Genomic DNA, 15,485 nt, shown 5'->3' on the forward strand with positions numbered 1-15,485 from the left:
TCAACCGATATCATATCATGTGGGTGAGAGCCAGCCCCCCTATAGGGGGGTTCGGGTCTGGGGGGTTTCTGAGCGGTACCCGGAGAGGTACCCAGGTATCGGGTCAAATTTTGCCCAGAAGCAGGCACCAGGTACCGCACCGGGCACCAGCCGGCGGGTACCATCACAAGCCAGGAGGTACCCCCCAACTGGTGCCGGGTACCTCCAAACGGGTACCGCAAGGCCATCTTTATGGGTGTCGCAGAATCATATACCGGTCTCGGCTAATAAATTTATAGATGATTTTAAACGTATGGCGGATGCTCGGGATAAGAAGAATAAGAAGAAGACAACGCGTAAGGACGCGTGATACTGTTTGGTGTAGTAGCCTGATCTCATTTTGTAACAACTTGGATTCGTTATGATGTAATCTTTTATTGATCTTTAATTATGATTACTAATGATCATTTAGGATCAATCAGGATTCGCGTCACCTGGGGACTAACGTTGTTATTTCACGTGTTTTGTCGTGCATGACGCTTTCCTTGTTGTTGTTTTTGTTGAGACGTCATTGGGATTTTCCCCGAAAGTTTGGTTATCTACTCACCCTTGTATCTTGTTCGGTTCTTTTTCTTTCCTCTTTCTCCCATCGAGATATTCTTTGTCACTCTATACATAACCTTACTTATCTTTATTGTTCCAAGTAAATATTGTTTCTCGGAAAGCTTATAAATAATTATCATAATCATTGTTGATTTCTAATCTATTACTCAAGCATACGGCGAACTATCCTCTCGGATAAGTTTCATAGCCACATAGCGAACTGAGTAGTAGGGTAGACCTCACACCGTGGCCAGCGCGGCAAGGGGTCTCGACTGCCTGTACAGTGACGCTGTACAGGCCTGTGGCTGAAATAAAAAAAGGGGGTTAATTAATCGACTCCCATAAATTCGAGTTCCGACTCCCAAATGTCGCGGACGTCCGGGAGACCGCCGCAAGACGTCCCCTGCGGGTCAACCAGACCTCAATTTGACCCGGCCGACTTTTGGGAGTCGGAACTCGAATTCCTCCCAAAAGTTTGGGAGTCGGAAATTTAATTCCAAAATATTCCCATCAAATCAAATAAATTCAATAAATCCTCAATGGGGCATCCAAATGCCCCCAAAATTTGACAGCCATCTGGGGAAACACCTTTGAGCATATTGTGAGCTTCACGGCGGGATTACACATCAGCAACACCTCATATGAGTGTGGGGTGGATTTCGCGGATTTCCTACTAAGGCAAACCACCAAATCCTGAGCTACGGTGCTCCAGAAGCCTGCAGATTTTTTTCTGCAACATAAATACACTCTCTAGAGCATATGTTAAGCTTCACGGCATTAGCAAACCTCAGGGAGAGCCTGTGTAGCCGGGGGCGGATTTGGCGGATTTCCTACTACCGCAATGCGCCATATCCTGAGATATGGTGATCCAAATGCCCCCAGAATATTTCTGACACATAAACACACTCTCTAGAACATATTTTGAGATTTACAGGTGTATTACACATCAGGGAAATCCTGTGTAGCCGGGGGCGGATTAGGCGGATTTCCCACTAAGGCAATTGGCGTAGTTTTCTTCCTCTGCGCTGTCCTACGCCGTTAGGAATTTTTTTGCGTTCTGTGTCGGTAATTGTAGATAAGAGGGCAGGGAATCCTTTGAGCACCCTCCGAATTTTTTTATCTCTTCTTGATCAGAAGATATAGAGGGTTCAAGTGAGGATAAGTCGTAGGAAATTTGCCAAATCCACCCCCCCCCCCCGCGGAACAGAGTCTCCCTGAGGTGTGCTAATGCCGTGAGGCTCACCAAATGCTCTAGAGAGTTTATTTATGTGGCAGAAAAATTTTGGGGGCATTTGGATCACCATATCTCAGGATATGGCGCATTGCGGTAGTAGGAAATCCGCCAAATCTGCCCCCGGCTACACGGGATTTCCCTGATGTGTAATACACCTGTAAATCTCAAAATATGTTCTAGAGAGTGTTTTTATGTGTCAGAAATATTCTGGGGGCATTTGGATCACCATATCTCAGGATATGGCGCATTGCGGTAGTAGGAAATCCGCCAAATCCGCCCCTGGCTACACAGGCTCTCCCTGAGGTGTGCTAATGCCGTGAAGCTTAACATATGCTCTAGAGAGTGTATTTATGTGGCAGAAAAAAATCTGCAGGCTTCTGGAGCACCGTAGCTCAGGATTTGGTGGTTTGCCTTAGTAGGAAATCCGCGAAATCCACCCCACACTCATATGAGGTGTTGCTGATGTGTAATCCCGCCGTGAAGCTCACAATATGCTCAAAGGTGTTTCCCCAGATGGCTGTCAAATTTTGGGGGCATTTGGATGCCCCATTGAGGATTTATTGAATTTATTTGATTTGATGGGAATATTTTGGAATTAAATTTCTGACTCCCAAACTTTCGGGAGGAATTCGAGTTCCGACTCCTAAAAGTCGGGCGGGTCAAATTGAGGTCTGGTTGACCCGCAGGGGACGTCTTGCGGCGGTCTCCCGGACGTCCGCGACATTTGGGAGTCGGAACTCGAATTTAGGGGAGTCGATTAATTAACCCCCTAAAAAAAATCTTTTTTTGGCCTCGAACCCGCAAGCTTTTCGAGAATGGCTGTAAGCTGTGAAATCCCTGTGAACCCCTGCCGAGTGCATACATCCAAGGACCCTGAAACCGACCAGCTGAGCCAACCACTTTCTTCGCAAAGATGTCGGTACTCATCAAGACCTGCGCCGATATAATCACCGAGCTAGTCGACGCCCACCAAGCGGGCAAGGATGTGAACCTCAACGCGGTCCGGCAGCGGGTCTCCAAGCGGAACAAAGTAAAGCCGATCCTCTCCGTCCTCCCACCCAGCCGCAGACCACACACAGGATGCTGAAATTAAGAGACCGGAGTAGTGCGCCCAACTGCCCAGATTGGTAGACATCATCGCCGCTGTGCCCCCCGACCTCAAGCCCATCCTGCTGCCCAAGCTGCGCGCTAAACCGATCAGGACCGCCTCCGGAATCGCCGTCGTCGCCGTCATGAGCAAGCCCCACCGGTGTCCCCACATCGCCATGACCGGAAACATTTGTGTGTCAGTACTCCAAACCGCACACCCTTTTAAAAAAACCCGGTGCCTCGTCCTGATAGATGACTTCCTTCTCAGATACTGTCCTGGAGGACCCGACTCGGATTTCGAATATTCCACGCAAAGCTATACTGGATACGAAGTATGTATGTCTTCTCACATCATCTTCAGCTGGCTTAAATCTGATCCGCCAAAACGATTTCCTATTCCAGCCGACTAGCATGCGTGCCATTCGCGCCAGATACGACCCTTACGAACAGAGTCAGGGAAGGGTCGAGCAGCTGCGTCAGTTGGGACACTCCGTGGACAAGGTATACATATCTCCATATACGCCAGTTCTACAGCCAAAAAAAGAAGAACACGAAAATTGATGAGTGTATGTGTGGGAAAAATCAAAGGTAGAATTCATCGTGATGGGCGGAACATTTATGTCCTTGCCGGCGAGCTACCGTGACACGTTTATCGCCCAGCTCCACAACTCGTTGTCGGGATATACAGGCACGGATCTTGATTCGGCGGTGGTGTACAGCGCGCTGGCGCGGACAAAGTGCATCGGGATCACGATCGAGACACGGCCGGACTACTGTCTCGAGCCTCATCTGTCGAGCATGTTGAGGTACGGTTGCACCCGTCTCGAAGTCAGTCCCCCCCTCTCCCATCAACGAATTTTTATCCTTTCTAACCCACTCGTCCGGCTTAGATCGGCGTCCAATCGGTCTATGAAGACGTGGCCAGAGATACCAATCGTGGTCATACCGTCCGGGCGACATGTGAATCGTTCCAGAAAGCCAAAGATGCAGGGTTCAAGGTCGTTTCACACATGATGGTTCGTTTCTCCCCTCGACTGTACCTATTATCCTGCCCCCCACCAATACCGACGTACGTCGCGCGGTGATCAATCCAGCCCGATTTACCGAATGTGGGTGTCGAGCGGGACCTGGAACAGTTCAAGGAATACTTCGAGAACCCTGCGTTCCGGTCCGATGGGCTGAAGATCTATCCGCTCCTAGTGATCCGAGGGACAGGTGAGCAAAGTCTGATTAGTCGCCGCAAGCCCGCCGTGCTTAAGCGCCGACGGATAGATATATTGTGACCAAACTAGGTGTGTATGAGCTGTGGCGGACGGGGCGATACAAAAACTACACGCCGAACGCATTGGTGGACATTGTGGCGCGGATCCTGGCTCTGATCCCGCCGTGGACGCGGGTGTACCGTGTGCAGCGGGACATCCCGATGCCCTTGGTGTCCTCGGGCGTCGAGAACGGCAACCTGCGCGAACTGGCGCTACAGCGGCTCAAAGACTTCGGCGCCGTCTGTCGCGACATCCGTCATCGCGAGGTCGGGATCCACGAGATCCACTTCAAAGTCCGCCCCGAGCAGGTCGAGCTCGTCCGCAGAGACTACGTCGCTAACGGCGGCTGGGAAACTTTCCTCTCCTACGAGGACCCCCAAAAGGACATCCTCATCGGCCTTCTCAGGCTCCGCAAATGCTCCCCCGAAGGTACCTTTCGCAAGGAATTACTGGACGATGGGCCTACCTCTATCGTCCGTGAACTGCACGTCTATGGCACCGCGATCCCCCTCCACAGTCATGACCCCACCAAAGTCAGTAAACCCCAAATACTCCTCATCAACAAATGTCTTATCCTCATGTTCTCTGTTCTTGGAATAAACAGTTCCAACATCAAGGCTTCGGAACCTTATTGATGGAAGAAGCCGAACGGATCGCAAGGGAAGAACACGGGAGCGTCAAGCTGGCGGTGATTTCTGGCGTGGGCGTGCGCCATTGGTACGGCCGTTTGGGCTACACACTTGACGGCCCTTACGTCAGTAAGATGCTATGATTTCTTCACCCTTTGTTTCTCTTGACTTTTCAACAGAAAAGAAAAAACTATGTATTTTTGCACATAATGCCTGTCGTTTTTTGTGTGGGTTTGGGATGGTGGCATCTTATGGACCTTGCATGGATTCAAGAACATCGTCCCATGCTCATCGTCCCGACTCCCAAAACCTTCAACATGCCCATCAATTGTCCCGATTTCTCTTCCGCGAGTTGATTCCAAATTTTGAGGACGAGGGTTTGTGCAAAGTCTGGTTTAGTATTGCACCCAGTTGATTGACTGATTGACATTGATTGTCAAACGTCTTCCAAAGAAATAGCACTGTTCACGTAAGCTAAACATCAGCAAGATTGAAATAAAGTTTATCCCATTGTGCCAGCCAATTTGGCTGGGAAAGTATGCTGATGTATATCTCTCACATGGTCATAGATTTCTTACGTGAACAGTGCTAATATATGTACATACCTGAACTGTTGGGTGTCTGGATTCTGCTTGATGACTGTACATCATTCCCGCGTAGTCTGATTTTAATCTACGCTCAAACCCATGATCTCAACCGGTGAATAAACTTGATTCCTTGTCAACTTGTTGGATTGTTTGGTGCAGATGTGCTTCAGCGGCGGGGGGGAAGGAGTGTCACAGAGACAACACAGGGGATGTCATGGGGATGATGGGGGGTTTCACAGCTCGGACGGCCCATGATTTGTTTTTTGGCAACTTTCAAAGTTTCCCCTCCGGACAAGCTTACAGTAATGACGATCGATCTACCCATCACGCCCGACTCAGTTCCCGACGGGCCATCGCTGATATCCCACTTAAACGACCCCGAGATATCCGAGCAGAGAAAGCAAGACGTGCTGCAACAACTGGCAAGCTGGCTGAAGACTGAGGAGGAGGGGGGCATCCTACCAGAAGACCGGCTGACATTCCTCGTAAGCACATTTCCTTGGCCTGGCAACTCCATGAATGGGACCTGAGATTATTCCTATCTAGGATGAACTATCCTTGGACCTTCCCTCGATCATACTCCATCGTGTTGGGTCGAAGAAAACAGCACAAAGTCTGCCCCCCAGCGCGACTCGACTGGCCTCACCAGACGCAACGATCCTAAACAGCTTGGTTCGACATGGCAGCCCGAAAGAAGTCTTCATGGCCTTAACCACAACCATCCTCCAATTCTTGACAGAATCCCCCCTCGATCTTGCTCCGCCATCTCCGTCCGAGGATCATCATGTTCATGACAGCCTCCCGAACCCACCAAGGAACTTGGATGATGGCACCTTCCTCAGATTCATCCTCTCCCCACTCTCCACAGGTCAGCAGCAATCCCTCTCCCCATCATCTGAAACAGATACACGCCTGATGGCTCAGAGAACGCTTAAGTAACACCGTTTCTCATCAACCATCAATAACACACCCTTATTGCACATCACCATCTAATCGCGCGCGCGTACAACCCACCAACTCTTGCGCCTCTCGACCTATCTTGCGTCTAGTGGCATCCAGTGATTCTGAAGATCCTGACGAAATCGCGCAACCCGCGCGCATTTTATGATCCGTTTTGTCAGTGTCTTCTTGGCCTTCTCGATCGCTGTGGGGGGAGAGGAGAATCACAGCAACAACAAGAAGATGACGATGACGAAGGCGTCGGGCGAAGCGTGAAGACATACCAAGAGATTGTGGATGTGTGCCAGAAGGCGGTGGCTCTGCATGCCGATCTGGAGTCCAAAGCGATCCTCCTTCTGGCCTCCTCAGCCGCCCTCATTTTCGCATCCCCCTCCAACGAATTCCCGCTCGGAAAGGCCTTCCTCTGTCACCGTGATCCTAAGTGGCGCGCCAGCTTCTCTCGCCTGCTACGAGCCGAATCCGCCCCCAAGGACAGCCGCGTCGGACACCTCTTCTCCGCCGAAACCGATCCGGTCCAAGTGATCCAAGCGATTATCGCACCGATCTTGGGTGCTCTCGCCCCTCGTCAGATTAAAGAGAAGATCATCCAGATTAGTGGTCCTCTGGTCGCTGGTTCGGAGGATAATCACCTGCTGGCTTCTTTGGATGAACTAGGTTATGGTACATTAAGTGGACATCAGCTCGTCCGACTAACACGACAAGGCGCATTGGTGATCCAAGCATTCGATAGATTCAGCAAGATTGGAGCTGACAAGGAACCGACACAAACAAACAAGGAAGAAGTAGAAGGTCTGATAGCGCCCTCGTTCGTAGAGGCCGGTCTGTTCCTGCTCTTGTCTGAGCGGTCAGAAGGGCTGCGACTGAGCGAAGAGCTGGGGAGCAAGCTGATAGGCCTTGCCTCGAGCGACGCGACGGGCTCGAACCGGCTGCTGATCTTCAGATCTCTGGCGTACATGGTCCACGACCTCGACCCGCCGCCCACCCGGCTCGAGTTCCTTGCCGCCCTCATCGGCCGACACCCCAGCCAGCCTAACATCAAAAGCGCGCTCGTCAGTCTGCTCAGAGAGACCCTCGCCCATCTCGCCCGAGCCGGCCTTTTGGACCCCGGAGAACGCGATCGCAAGCGCGAGCCTATCGCCTCCATCCTCCCTCCGCTCATCCTCAGCCTTATCCACTCCACGCCCTTCGATCTCAACCACGTCGATCAGGCGCTGCTCTCCGGTAACGAGGACGATTGGAGCACCGTCGACGAACTGTTGAAGTACGTCGTCGAGCGCCTCAATCTGGTCTATCTCCTCCTCAAGACCGACACCCACAACCTTGTACGCACCAAACCCATTCCCTTCCCTTCTCCACGCATAAAAAAGGGGGGATCTCATAGTGTCTTTGCGGATGTGTGTGTTTAGACGGGGATCAGGACAGGGGAGCTCAATGCACGCATCAAGCAGCTGCTCATCTCGCCCGTCCACGGCTGGATGGCGGACCGCACGGGAGGCCAGGACGCGTCGGCGCCGGCAATCAAGACTGACAGACGGCTGGCGGGACTGCTGTTTTCCGTGACCGTCTCGCTCGAGTTGTGTGTTGATTTGCTCAATCAGATTTGACCCTTCCCCCCATGCTGTAATGGCACGCTAGTATGTAGAACTTGGCATTCAAGATCAAATATTGGCTGTGCATGAGTGGTTTCATAATGATGTTGTGGAAGAAGATGAACAACTGTCTGTTGAGAAATATACATCGATTGCCCATTCAGTATCACATAGATAATCCTTCGATCACAAATGAAGCCTGATATTCTTTCTTCATGAAGTGGACTCTAAAATTGCCCCAGAAAGTGGGCTTGATTCTATCAGTCCAGATCCGAGTTGTGAATCCCGTTTTGCTCTATACAATGGGGTGGATTGCAGAACGCCCTGAATGTCAAAAACATTTCATTGTCATACAATTAGGGTGTTCAAAGTTGACTTGCATAAAATCATAAAATTCTAAGCTGAAAAAATATGTTGCACCCAAGCACTCAAATTAGAGCAACATGTCTAGATTGGTACATATGTAATCATCACTTGAAAGTTTTATAATTTTATGATTTTATGCATTGAAAATTTTATGATTTCAACTTTGAACACCCTTAATGAGATATAAATTATGTAACATGGGAACTGGAATTGGAAACACACATTTAATTTTGCTCACGGCCTTAATGATTCAAGGCTGAATTGATGTGGAGAATGAATTGCTTGCCCCCCCAGAAGATGCTACCTCAATCAAGTGTGCCAAAAGTAGAACACTACCAAAGCTGTTGGAGGATAACAAACAATTATTCTGTTATGAAGCAGTAGCCCAAAAATTACAACAGAGTGAAACAAACAAGAATGTAAGGAGGATTGCTGTAGGAAACAAGAATTACCAAAATAAAGTCCGGGAGGATTGCCACAAAATGAATGAATGAATCAAAGCTATATATATAGGTATAAATAAATAAGATGGATTGGAAGGATTAACCAGAAGAACACAAGACGATCATGTTATCTCGGAGAACGAGCGATAACACGCTCGAAGTATAACGCAGATTGATAAAGCCGTTCTCAGGATTGGTCCTGCTTTGATGAAAGAATGCAACAACAAATGATTTAGTAAAACTGGAGTACAAACGAGAGACAGGCAAGTAGCTTACCGAGTCAGTGGACCACCTGAGCGGAGGTGTGGGAGAGACAACTTCAGAAGAAGTTGCGGGGGTCAAGACATGGGAACAGCTTCCTGCGAGTTTTTGTTTGCGGTTGACGATGGTCGTTGAATCTGTCCCGGTCGCTCCGCAAGCTGGCGATCTGTCGCAGTCGGTGGTAGCAAGATGTGGGGAGGAAGGCTCCGCGAGGGGCAGGGTCAGGTAGTTTTGGAGATAGTTGGAGGAAAGAGTCGGGGATGGTGGGCAAGGGGGCCTTATTGTTACGGTTTTCTTGGCGAAGGGTGCTATTGGATTTGTGGGATTTGAAGCTGCTCGTCTTTTTCTTCAGCCGGTGGCCTCGTGGATGTTTATTGTTGTTATTGTTCCTCTGGGCTTCACTTTCACGACCCAGTTTGTCGTTGCGAGGATCGGCCGGGAGATGGAGATCGAGGTTCAAGGCGTTGTCGGCCGAATCGAGCCTGGCGAGAGACGAAAAGAAGCTCCGACGGGACGCTATGCTAAACCTCTGAGCCTGAGCCAGCCGGGGGAAAGAGCTTTTGGGGGCCAGGTCGCAAAGACGATCGCTGGCGCCGTCACTGACAAACGAGCGGGAAGAGCGGATATTTTGCCGCAGATCATCGTCACTCAGGGTCGATGAACTGGACGCGAGGCTCCTGAAGCTCGATGATTGCTGCGAAGTGGCAACCGAGGGTGTGCCCACGCTGTTGTTTCGACCAGGCGTAATCGAACTTCCGAGGCCGCTGGCTTTGAGCGTCATCAGCTTATCAAACTCGGCATAAGGGGTTGAGAAGCTCTGGCCTCGGCCACGGCCCAGCGGACGCGGCCGATGGATGATGCTCGATTTTTGCGAAATCGTGGTGTGATCGGATCGAGCGTCCAGGTTCAACTGCACGGTTTGTATTAGTTCGAGTTCCGCGTCCTCGTGATTTTCTGCGACAGCTGCGCCACTAGCGGGTTCAGAATTGTCGCAATCTTCTGCGACTCTGGCGCCGCCAGTGTCTTCCGGCTTAAGGCTCGACCGAGCCGGTGAGCGTGCTCTTTGTGCAGTGTAACGTATCGAGGCAGATCTTGGTGGGGGGATCAGGCTGTGCACGGTCTCGTCGGTTTGACTTTGGCGGGTGGAGATGGACCAGTGGGAAGACAGTCCCTGCTTGAGAGGCGATAGATAGGATTGGCCCGTTGGCGATGGAGTAGTGAGGCCGCGGAGGTCTGGCGAGGAATTGTTGGCCGGCCGTGCCGGTTCCCCACTACAATGCGACTCGTCGTAGAAGCTTTGGACCCGCAATACAGGGGCCGCGCCATTGGCCTGGGCTGCGAGAATCTGTCTTTGCTGGCTGGTTGTTTTCAGCTTGTAAGTTATCGGGTATCTTGCACACTTAGACTTGGCGACTTTGATGGGCTGGGTCTGCGAGTCTAGATCAATCGGAGCATCAGAGTGGATCGTGCAACGTTTGGGTTGCGCATCACCCGCTGGATCATGCTGAAGCCCTGGCAGCCTGAGCAATCCCTTGCCCTGTGACCCGGACGACGAGTTCGTGGACGCGAGGGGAAACACATTTTCGTCGGTTGGGCCTCGATGTACGGGTTCACGAAGGGCAGCAGCTAGGTTGTTGTCCATCGACTTGAGCTTCTTGGGTGTCGCCGCTGACCGCCTAGGTATTCTGGTCTTTCGACTTTCGACATCACTCCGACCCGACGAGTTCTGTGCGTCCTTGGTCGGCGGAAGGGGGAAGGTGAGCAAGTCTGACTTGCTGCGATCAAGCATGGGAAGTTGCCTAAGGTATAGCTCCATGGCTAAATATAACGAAGCTCTGGAAATTTATGAGCTGGTCCGAGTGAAATAATCTAATATGGCAGACATTTGTCAGGATTTGCGAAGAGAGTCAGTTGCAGCGCTCGAGCCACTGATAATATCTTATGTGGACTCACGCTGTCCGATGGGACTGGCAACGCGATTTCAGATCAGAAGAACCACACGAGTTGGCACGACGAGAAATTCTGGTCGGTCTGTGGGGCCGGAAACTTGAGAAGGGGAGATCTGACTCGCCGCAACGCGACGGCACGAAATCTGAACTATAGACTGGGAAAGATTGTATATCAGCCAGGATATAATAAAGGGGGCGGGTATGGGGAGACTGGCGGAAGCGATCAAGAGAAGTGTGCGAAGAAGGGTGGAGTGGAGTGAGCCATGAGAGGGAGAGGGGGACTGCTCCGATGTTGCTGCTGAGCTTTTTGGACGGACTGAGACGCATTCCCATGGCGTCGATGGAGGCTCATCGAACCTGGCGAGGACGTGTGCATCGAGCACAATTGATAACGTCTTCCATCGTTCCCAGGCTGAATCGGGTTTCCCAACTCTGAGAAATACATGTTTGAACATCACATTTTGAATGATGAACCAATCGATGTCAACCTCACAAGCGGACAACTTCAAGAAGTGAGGCCGGTCAGCCGCCAGCCAGCGCCAGCCACAAAGACTTCTTATGTTGAGGATATTTTCTGGGGATCCCGTTCAGGTTGCCCAAACAGGCCAGAAGGTCTGACATCCAAAACACCTGCTGGCTTTGGCTAAGCCTTCGGCTTCAAGGGCTGTCGAGAATCAGAGGCGATGGTTGAGTCCAATTTTTGATTCCCCAAAATTTCTTCATTGGCCAGAAAGGTAATTATCATCTGGTACAGAGTGAGAAAATATCGTGAAATACTCAAACAGTAGGATTGGGTTGTAAATTTGAAAGTACCAGGCCAAGGAATGAGCCGGGGCCAGCTGGTGACATCATTTTTGTGGCAAAAAAAAAAAAAGGAAAATGCAGGTCCACCTGTGTGAAGGTTCCAGAGTAGCTGCAAATATGGACAACAATCAGTCCTTGTCACTAGTCTATTTATTATTACATCATATTGCTTTTGCCAAGGTAAGAAACCAAGATTTCGGAGAGTTTCAAGAGGCGATAGTTTGGACACTCTGGTAGCTAAAATTGAATATGAAGAGATGTATAATTGTAACTAAGAGTCATAATATTAGAAGATGTGAGTTAACATTATGATAAATCCGTTGTTGCCCTAGAAAGTTTCTTCACTTGGTGCTCCCAGGCTACCAAATGAGATAAGGCAATAAAAAGACATGGATTTGATCTTCAAGGATGATACTCATGGCAAAGCAGCAGTCACGCTTTTATTTCTTTTTTTGGTGCCGTAAGTGAAGGTGTAAAAGCAGTACAGAGCCGCAGAAATCGGCTCAAGATGGATTGCTATTCAACACGCAGCAGGACTGAAATAGGCAGACAGCCACCAGCTAACAGATTAATTTTATTTCCCTTCCTGTGCAATGCAGGCCAGCAGCGCAACAAGCGATAATTATACAGGTGTGGCTATGTCTGAGTTTGCTTGAAGAATCCGGCAGGATCAGCCGCGGCGTTTCTTAGAATCGTGGGGATCGTCACCTCGGGATTTGGACGAGCTGCCCGGGGCAGGCTCCAAGCCGCGCTTGACGCCCTTCTTCGCCTCGTCCAAGAACGCGTCGATCGCGAAGGGATCGGAGGCTATCAAGGTCGTATCCCGTTCAAATTGGACAGGCCTACACACAAAAAGGAAAAGATCGCAATGTATGAGTATACGCTTAGTTGTGATGAAGAAGGGGAAACCGTCGGCCAAAGGGAAGAGAAAAAAATGGGCATCTGGACGCGTACCCATCACGAGACTCTTGCAGTTCGGCGCCTTCGAAGCCTTTGCCAGCCACCCCGAGCCCGAAACGGTCGTTGCGCATAGCATGGCTGATGCCTTCTTCGGTCCCTCCACCGTATCGTTCGTCAGTAGCCGCCGGGGGCTCATCGTCAGCCGCCGCCCCGCCCCGCTTATAGATCGCCGCCGCGGCAGACGCGCCTGAGAAGAGAGGGCGGTCGTAGAGGTTGTAGGAGTCCTCGTCGCCGAACGAGCCGTTCAGCTTCTCTTGGTTGAAGAGCCGCGAGTCGATCATGGACTCCTTGGAGATCGTCGGCTTGGCCAGCCCCAGGGCGATCTTCTCGCCGATGTCCCGGTTCTGGGTCCGCGCGAAATGCTGTGCGCGTTTCTCGTTGCCCATGTTGTTCATCCGCATCTCACGCTCCCGCTCCTTGCGGCGCTCCTTCCTGAGTTCGTCTCGTGCACGCGCCGCCTCTTCGTCCAGATCCTCGCTGCCTCCGTCATCTTCGCTATCGTCTCCGCCCGCTTTCTCCGACCGACGACCACCACGCTCGGATCCACCATCGCCTTCAGAGTCCGTATCACTCCCATATCCCGCTAACGCTGCCGACATGTTGTTCCCCTTCGATGCTCCGGCTACCACGCGCGGAATCCCTGATCGTTCTTCTCGTGCCCGTTGCGCAAGCTGTCGTAGGTTCTCCTCCTTCTGCTCCTTCTCCTTCTGCGCCAAACGCTGTTCTAATAACGAGCGTTGTCGGACCTCTTCTCTTGCCAGTCGATCCGCAACGTATAGTGATTCTGATAGTTGAGCAAACCTGTCGTTGATGTGTGTCTGGAGTGTTACAGAACAAATGTATAGCAAATGGTCAGCAGCTGTTCGAGAGGCTACAGGTGAAAGTATGTGTGTGATGTAGTGCAGATGGAGAACACTAACGTCTTGGAGACCTCTACCGTCAGCAGCTAAACGCTTATCGAGGGGAATCGTGTAACCTTTATTGTTCTTCCAGTTAGAAATACAAGGGGGGATCATCCAAGCCTTCTGGTCTTCACTGGTGATTTTCCGAGGCGGACTTCTGAGGATGGGCGCAGGCGGACTGGGGGGGCCACGTGGGATTTTCTTGTGCTTGAAGCGCGGAGGTTCGAGAGGGTCTTCGACGCACTCGACCATCTTGATGATCCGTTGCTTGCCTTCCTCGCCGTTGGGGGTGTATCGAACAAAGCTGACGTTCCCCCCGGTCTCGGGTACATGTTTTGGCTGGGCAGCCTTGATGCGAATGTTGGTTTGTTTTTCGAGGGCCATTCGAGTGCGGTCGGCGGTGGCCTGAACCTGCTCGGCCGAGGGCCGCTCCATCTCTCGTGCAGAGTCATCCAGATCGACTCGATGTGCAAGTGGGACTAGGTCCTTGAATTGTGCTTGGACGTGTCGGTCGTCTCGATGTCCTTGCTTGGCAATCTTCGTGTAATCAATCTTCCCTTCCCCATCGACTGTCAACGCTAGCGTATTTCCAATCGAGGTCTGGTGTTGACTCGGCAGATCGTCAGCTTGATCATGGAAAACAAAAGAGACAACGAGGGTGGATTGGACTGGACCTACATGTTTCTTCCGTCCCATTTCCAAGGGGTACTGGGCGATATGGCACTCGGGATAGGCACCACCATCACCAAAACTTGTTTTTGTGGAGAGATTATTAAGACAACAAATTCAGGAGGGTTAGCACAGATTTGAGAGAGTAGCTTAGAAAATGATTCGGTTTGACTGGACTCAACTGGTCGGGTAGTCGGGGTTTCCAGTCCTTTCGGGCGCCATACGGAGGGATTTCGTGGATGAGCACTTCATGGCTCGACGAAGAGGCTGGTTCCTGCTCAGCTTCGGTTCCGTCATCTTCTATGGTTGGATGGGCTGGAGCTGGGAGTGTCTGGAGTAGGGTCATCTTGGTTGTTTGGGTCGATGTCTTGAGGGTTTGCTGGTTCCTGGCAACTGGCTGACTTGCTCCGGCTGGGTGTGGTCCAATGCGTGACACTCCCTGTGAAAGACATCGGACACTGAGGGTCAACATAACCTAAGATCCTTCAACTTTGCTCCCCCAAGGAGGGAATTAGCTAATGTAGGGGAACACCGTGCCGCAGTAACCATCCAAAGGAGAGACTTATGCGTATGGGGGCCCCGTGGGGGTAGAGAGTTAGAAAATTTTCATTTTTCAATCCTTTCTTGGCAACAAGACTTTGGGGGAATAAAAGATGCACAAGACCATATTACAGCTATTTTTCAGGTACTTGGGTGGCTATTGAATTCCTTTTTTTGTGACTGACATGTGTTCTGCTTCATCCTGCATTGTACATCTTGCATTGTATGGAATCCAAAAGCAATGATGCTACGACTCTGATTCCAGTTTAACAAGAGAAGTTGAGGATTTTAAAAAATGGCAGAAAGATTAGGACAGCTTGGGCTATCTCAGAAATGAAAACTAGATCAAAAATGGTCCAGACACTTGAGTTTAAGGTTGATTTTAATTCCCCATCAAAACATCTAATTCTCTACTTCTGTGGGGCTGATGTAAAATAGGGGGTTTCAAAGTTGGCCAGGTGCAACTTGCATGCACTTTTGCAAGTCCGTGTTCAAGTTCATTCTTGAACACCAAGTTGCAAAAGTGCATGCAAGTCACATTGCACTACACCCCCCAGCCTGTTTGAAAGTTTTTTGTTCATTAAAAGCCTTGAAAACCAACTTGCAAAATTAAATGCAAGTTGTGCATGGCCAGCTTTGAATCCCCTTGGTGTGTAAGT

The 15,485-nt window shown here is 50.6% G+C and overlaps 4 protein-coding genes across 4 annotated transcripts; 2 read left to right on the top strand and 2 right to left on the bottom strand.

Annotated features, from left to right (window-relative positions):
- Positions 1 to 2,729: 2,729 nt before the first annotated feature.
- PtA15_17A53 (uncharacterized protein) lies at positions 2,730 to 4,939 on the top strand (the record flags this gene model as incomplete). Its single annotated transcript, XM_053164556.1, has 9 exons — positions 2,730 to 2,846; positions 2,923 to 3,101; positions 3,174 to 3,237; positions 3,308 to 3,406; positions 3,494 to 3,733; positions 3,796 to 3,921; positions 4,000 to 4,120; positions 4,198 to 4,700; positions 4,772 to 4,939. 9 exons carry the CDS (start codon positions 2,730 to 2,732, stop codon positions 4,937 to 4,939), a joined length of 1,617 nt encoding a protein of 538 aa, XP_053028127.1.
- A 749-nt stretch (positions 4,940 to 5,688) lies between these two features.
- PtA15_17A54 (uncharacterized protein) lies at positions 5,689 to 7,947 on the top strand (the record flags this gene model as incomplete). Its single annotated transcript, XM_053164557.1, has 4 exons — positions 5,689 to 5,868; positions 5,930 to 6,251; positions 6,443 to 7,665; positions 7,750 to 7,947. 4 exons carry the CDS (start codon positions 5,689 to 5,691, stop codon positions 7,945 to 7,947), a joined length of 1,923 nt encoding a protein of 640 aa, XP_053028128.1.
- A 1,113-nt stretch (positions 7,948 to 9,060) lies between these two features.
- Positions 9,061 to 10,818, bottom strand: PtA15_17A55 (uncharacterized protein; the record flags this gene model as incomplete). The annotated part of the gene is made up of 1 exon (XM_053164558.1): positions 9,061 to 10,818. One exon carries the CDS (start codon positions 10,816 to 10,818, stop codon positions 9,061 to 9,063), a length of 1,758 nt encoding a protein of 585 aa, XP_053028129.1.
- Positions 10,819 to 12,425: 1,607 nt separating this feature from the next.
- Positions 12,426 to 14,632, bottom strand: PtA15_17A56 (uncharacterized protein; the record flags this gene model as incomplete). Its single annotated transcript, XM_053164559.1, has 4 exons — positions 12,426 to 12,597; positions 12,710 to 14,217; positions 14,296 to 14,368; positions 14,469 to 14,632. 4 exons carry the CDS (start codon positions 14,630 to 14,632, stop codon positions 12,426 to 12,428), a joined length of 1,917 nt encoding a protein of 638 aa, XP_053028130.1.
- Positions 14,633 to 15,485: the final 853 nt, after the last annotated feature.

The sequence above is a fragment of the Puccinia triticina genome, chromosome 17A (genome assembly GCF_026914185.1).
Source record: "Puccinia triticina chromosome 17A, complete sequence".
In the NCBI taxonomy this organism is placed as follows: Eukaryota; Fungi; Basidiomycota; class Pucciniomycetes; order Pucciniales; family Pucciniaceae; genus Puccinia; species Puccinia triticina.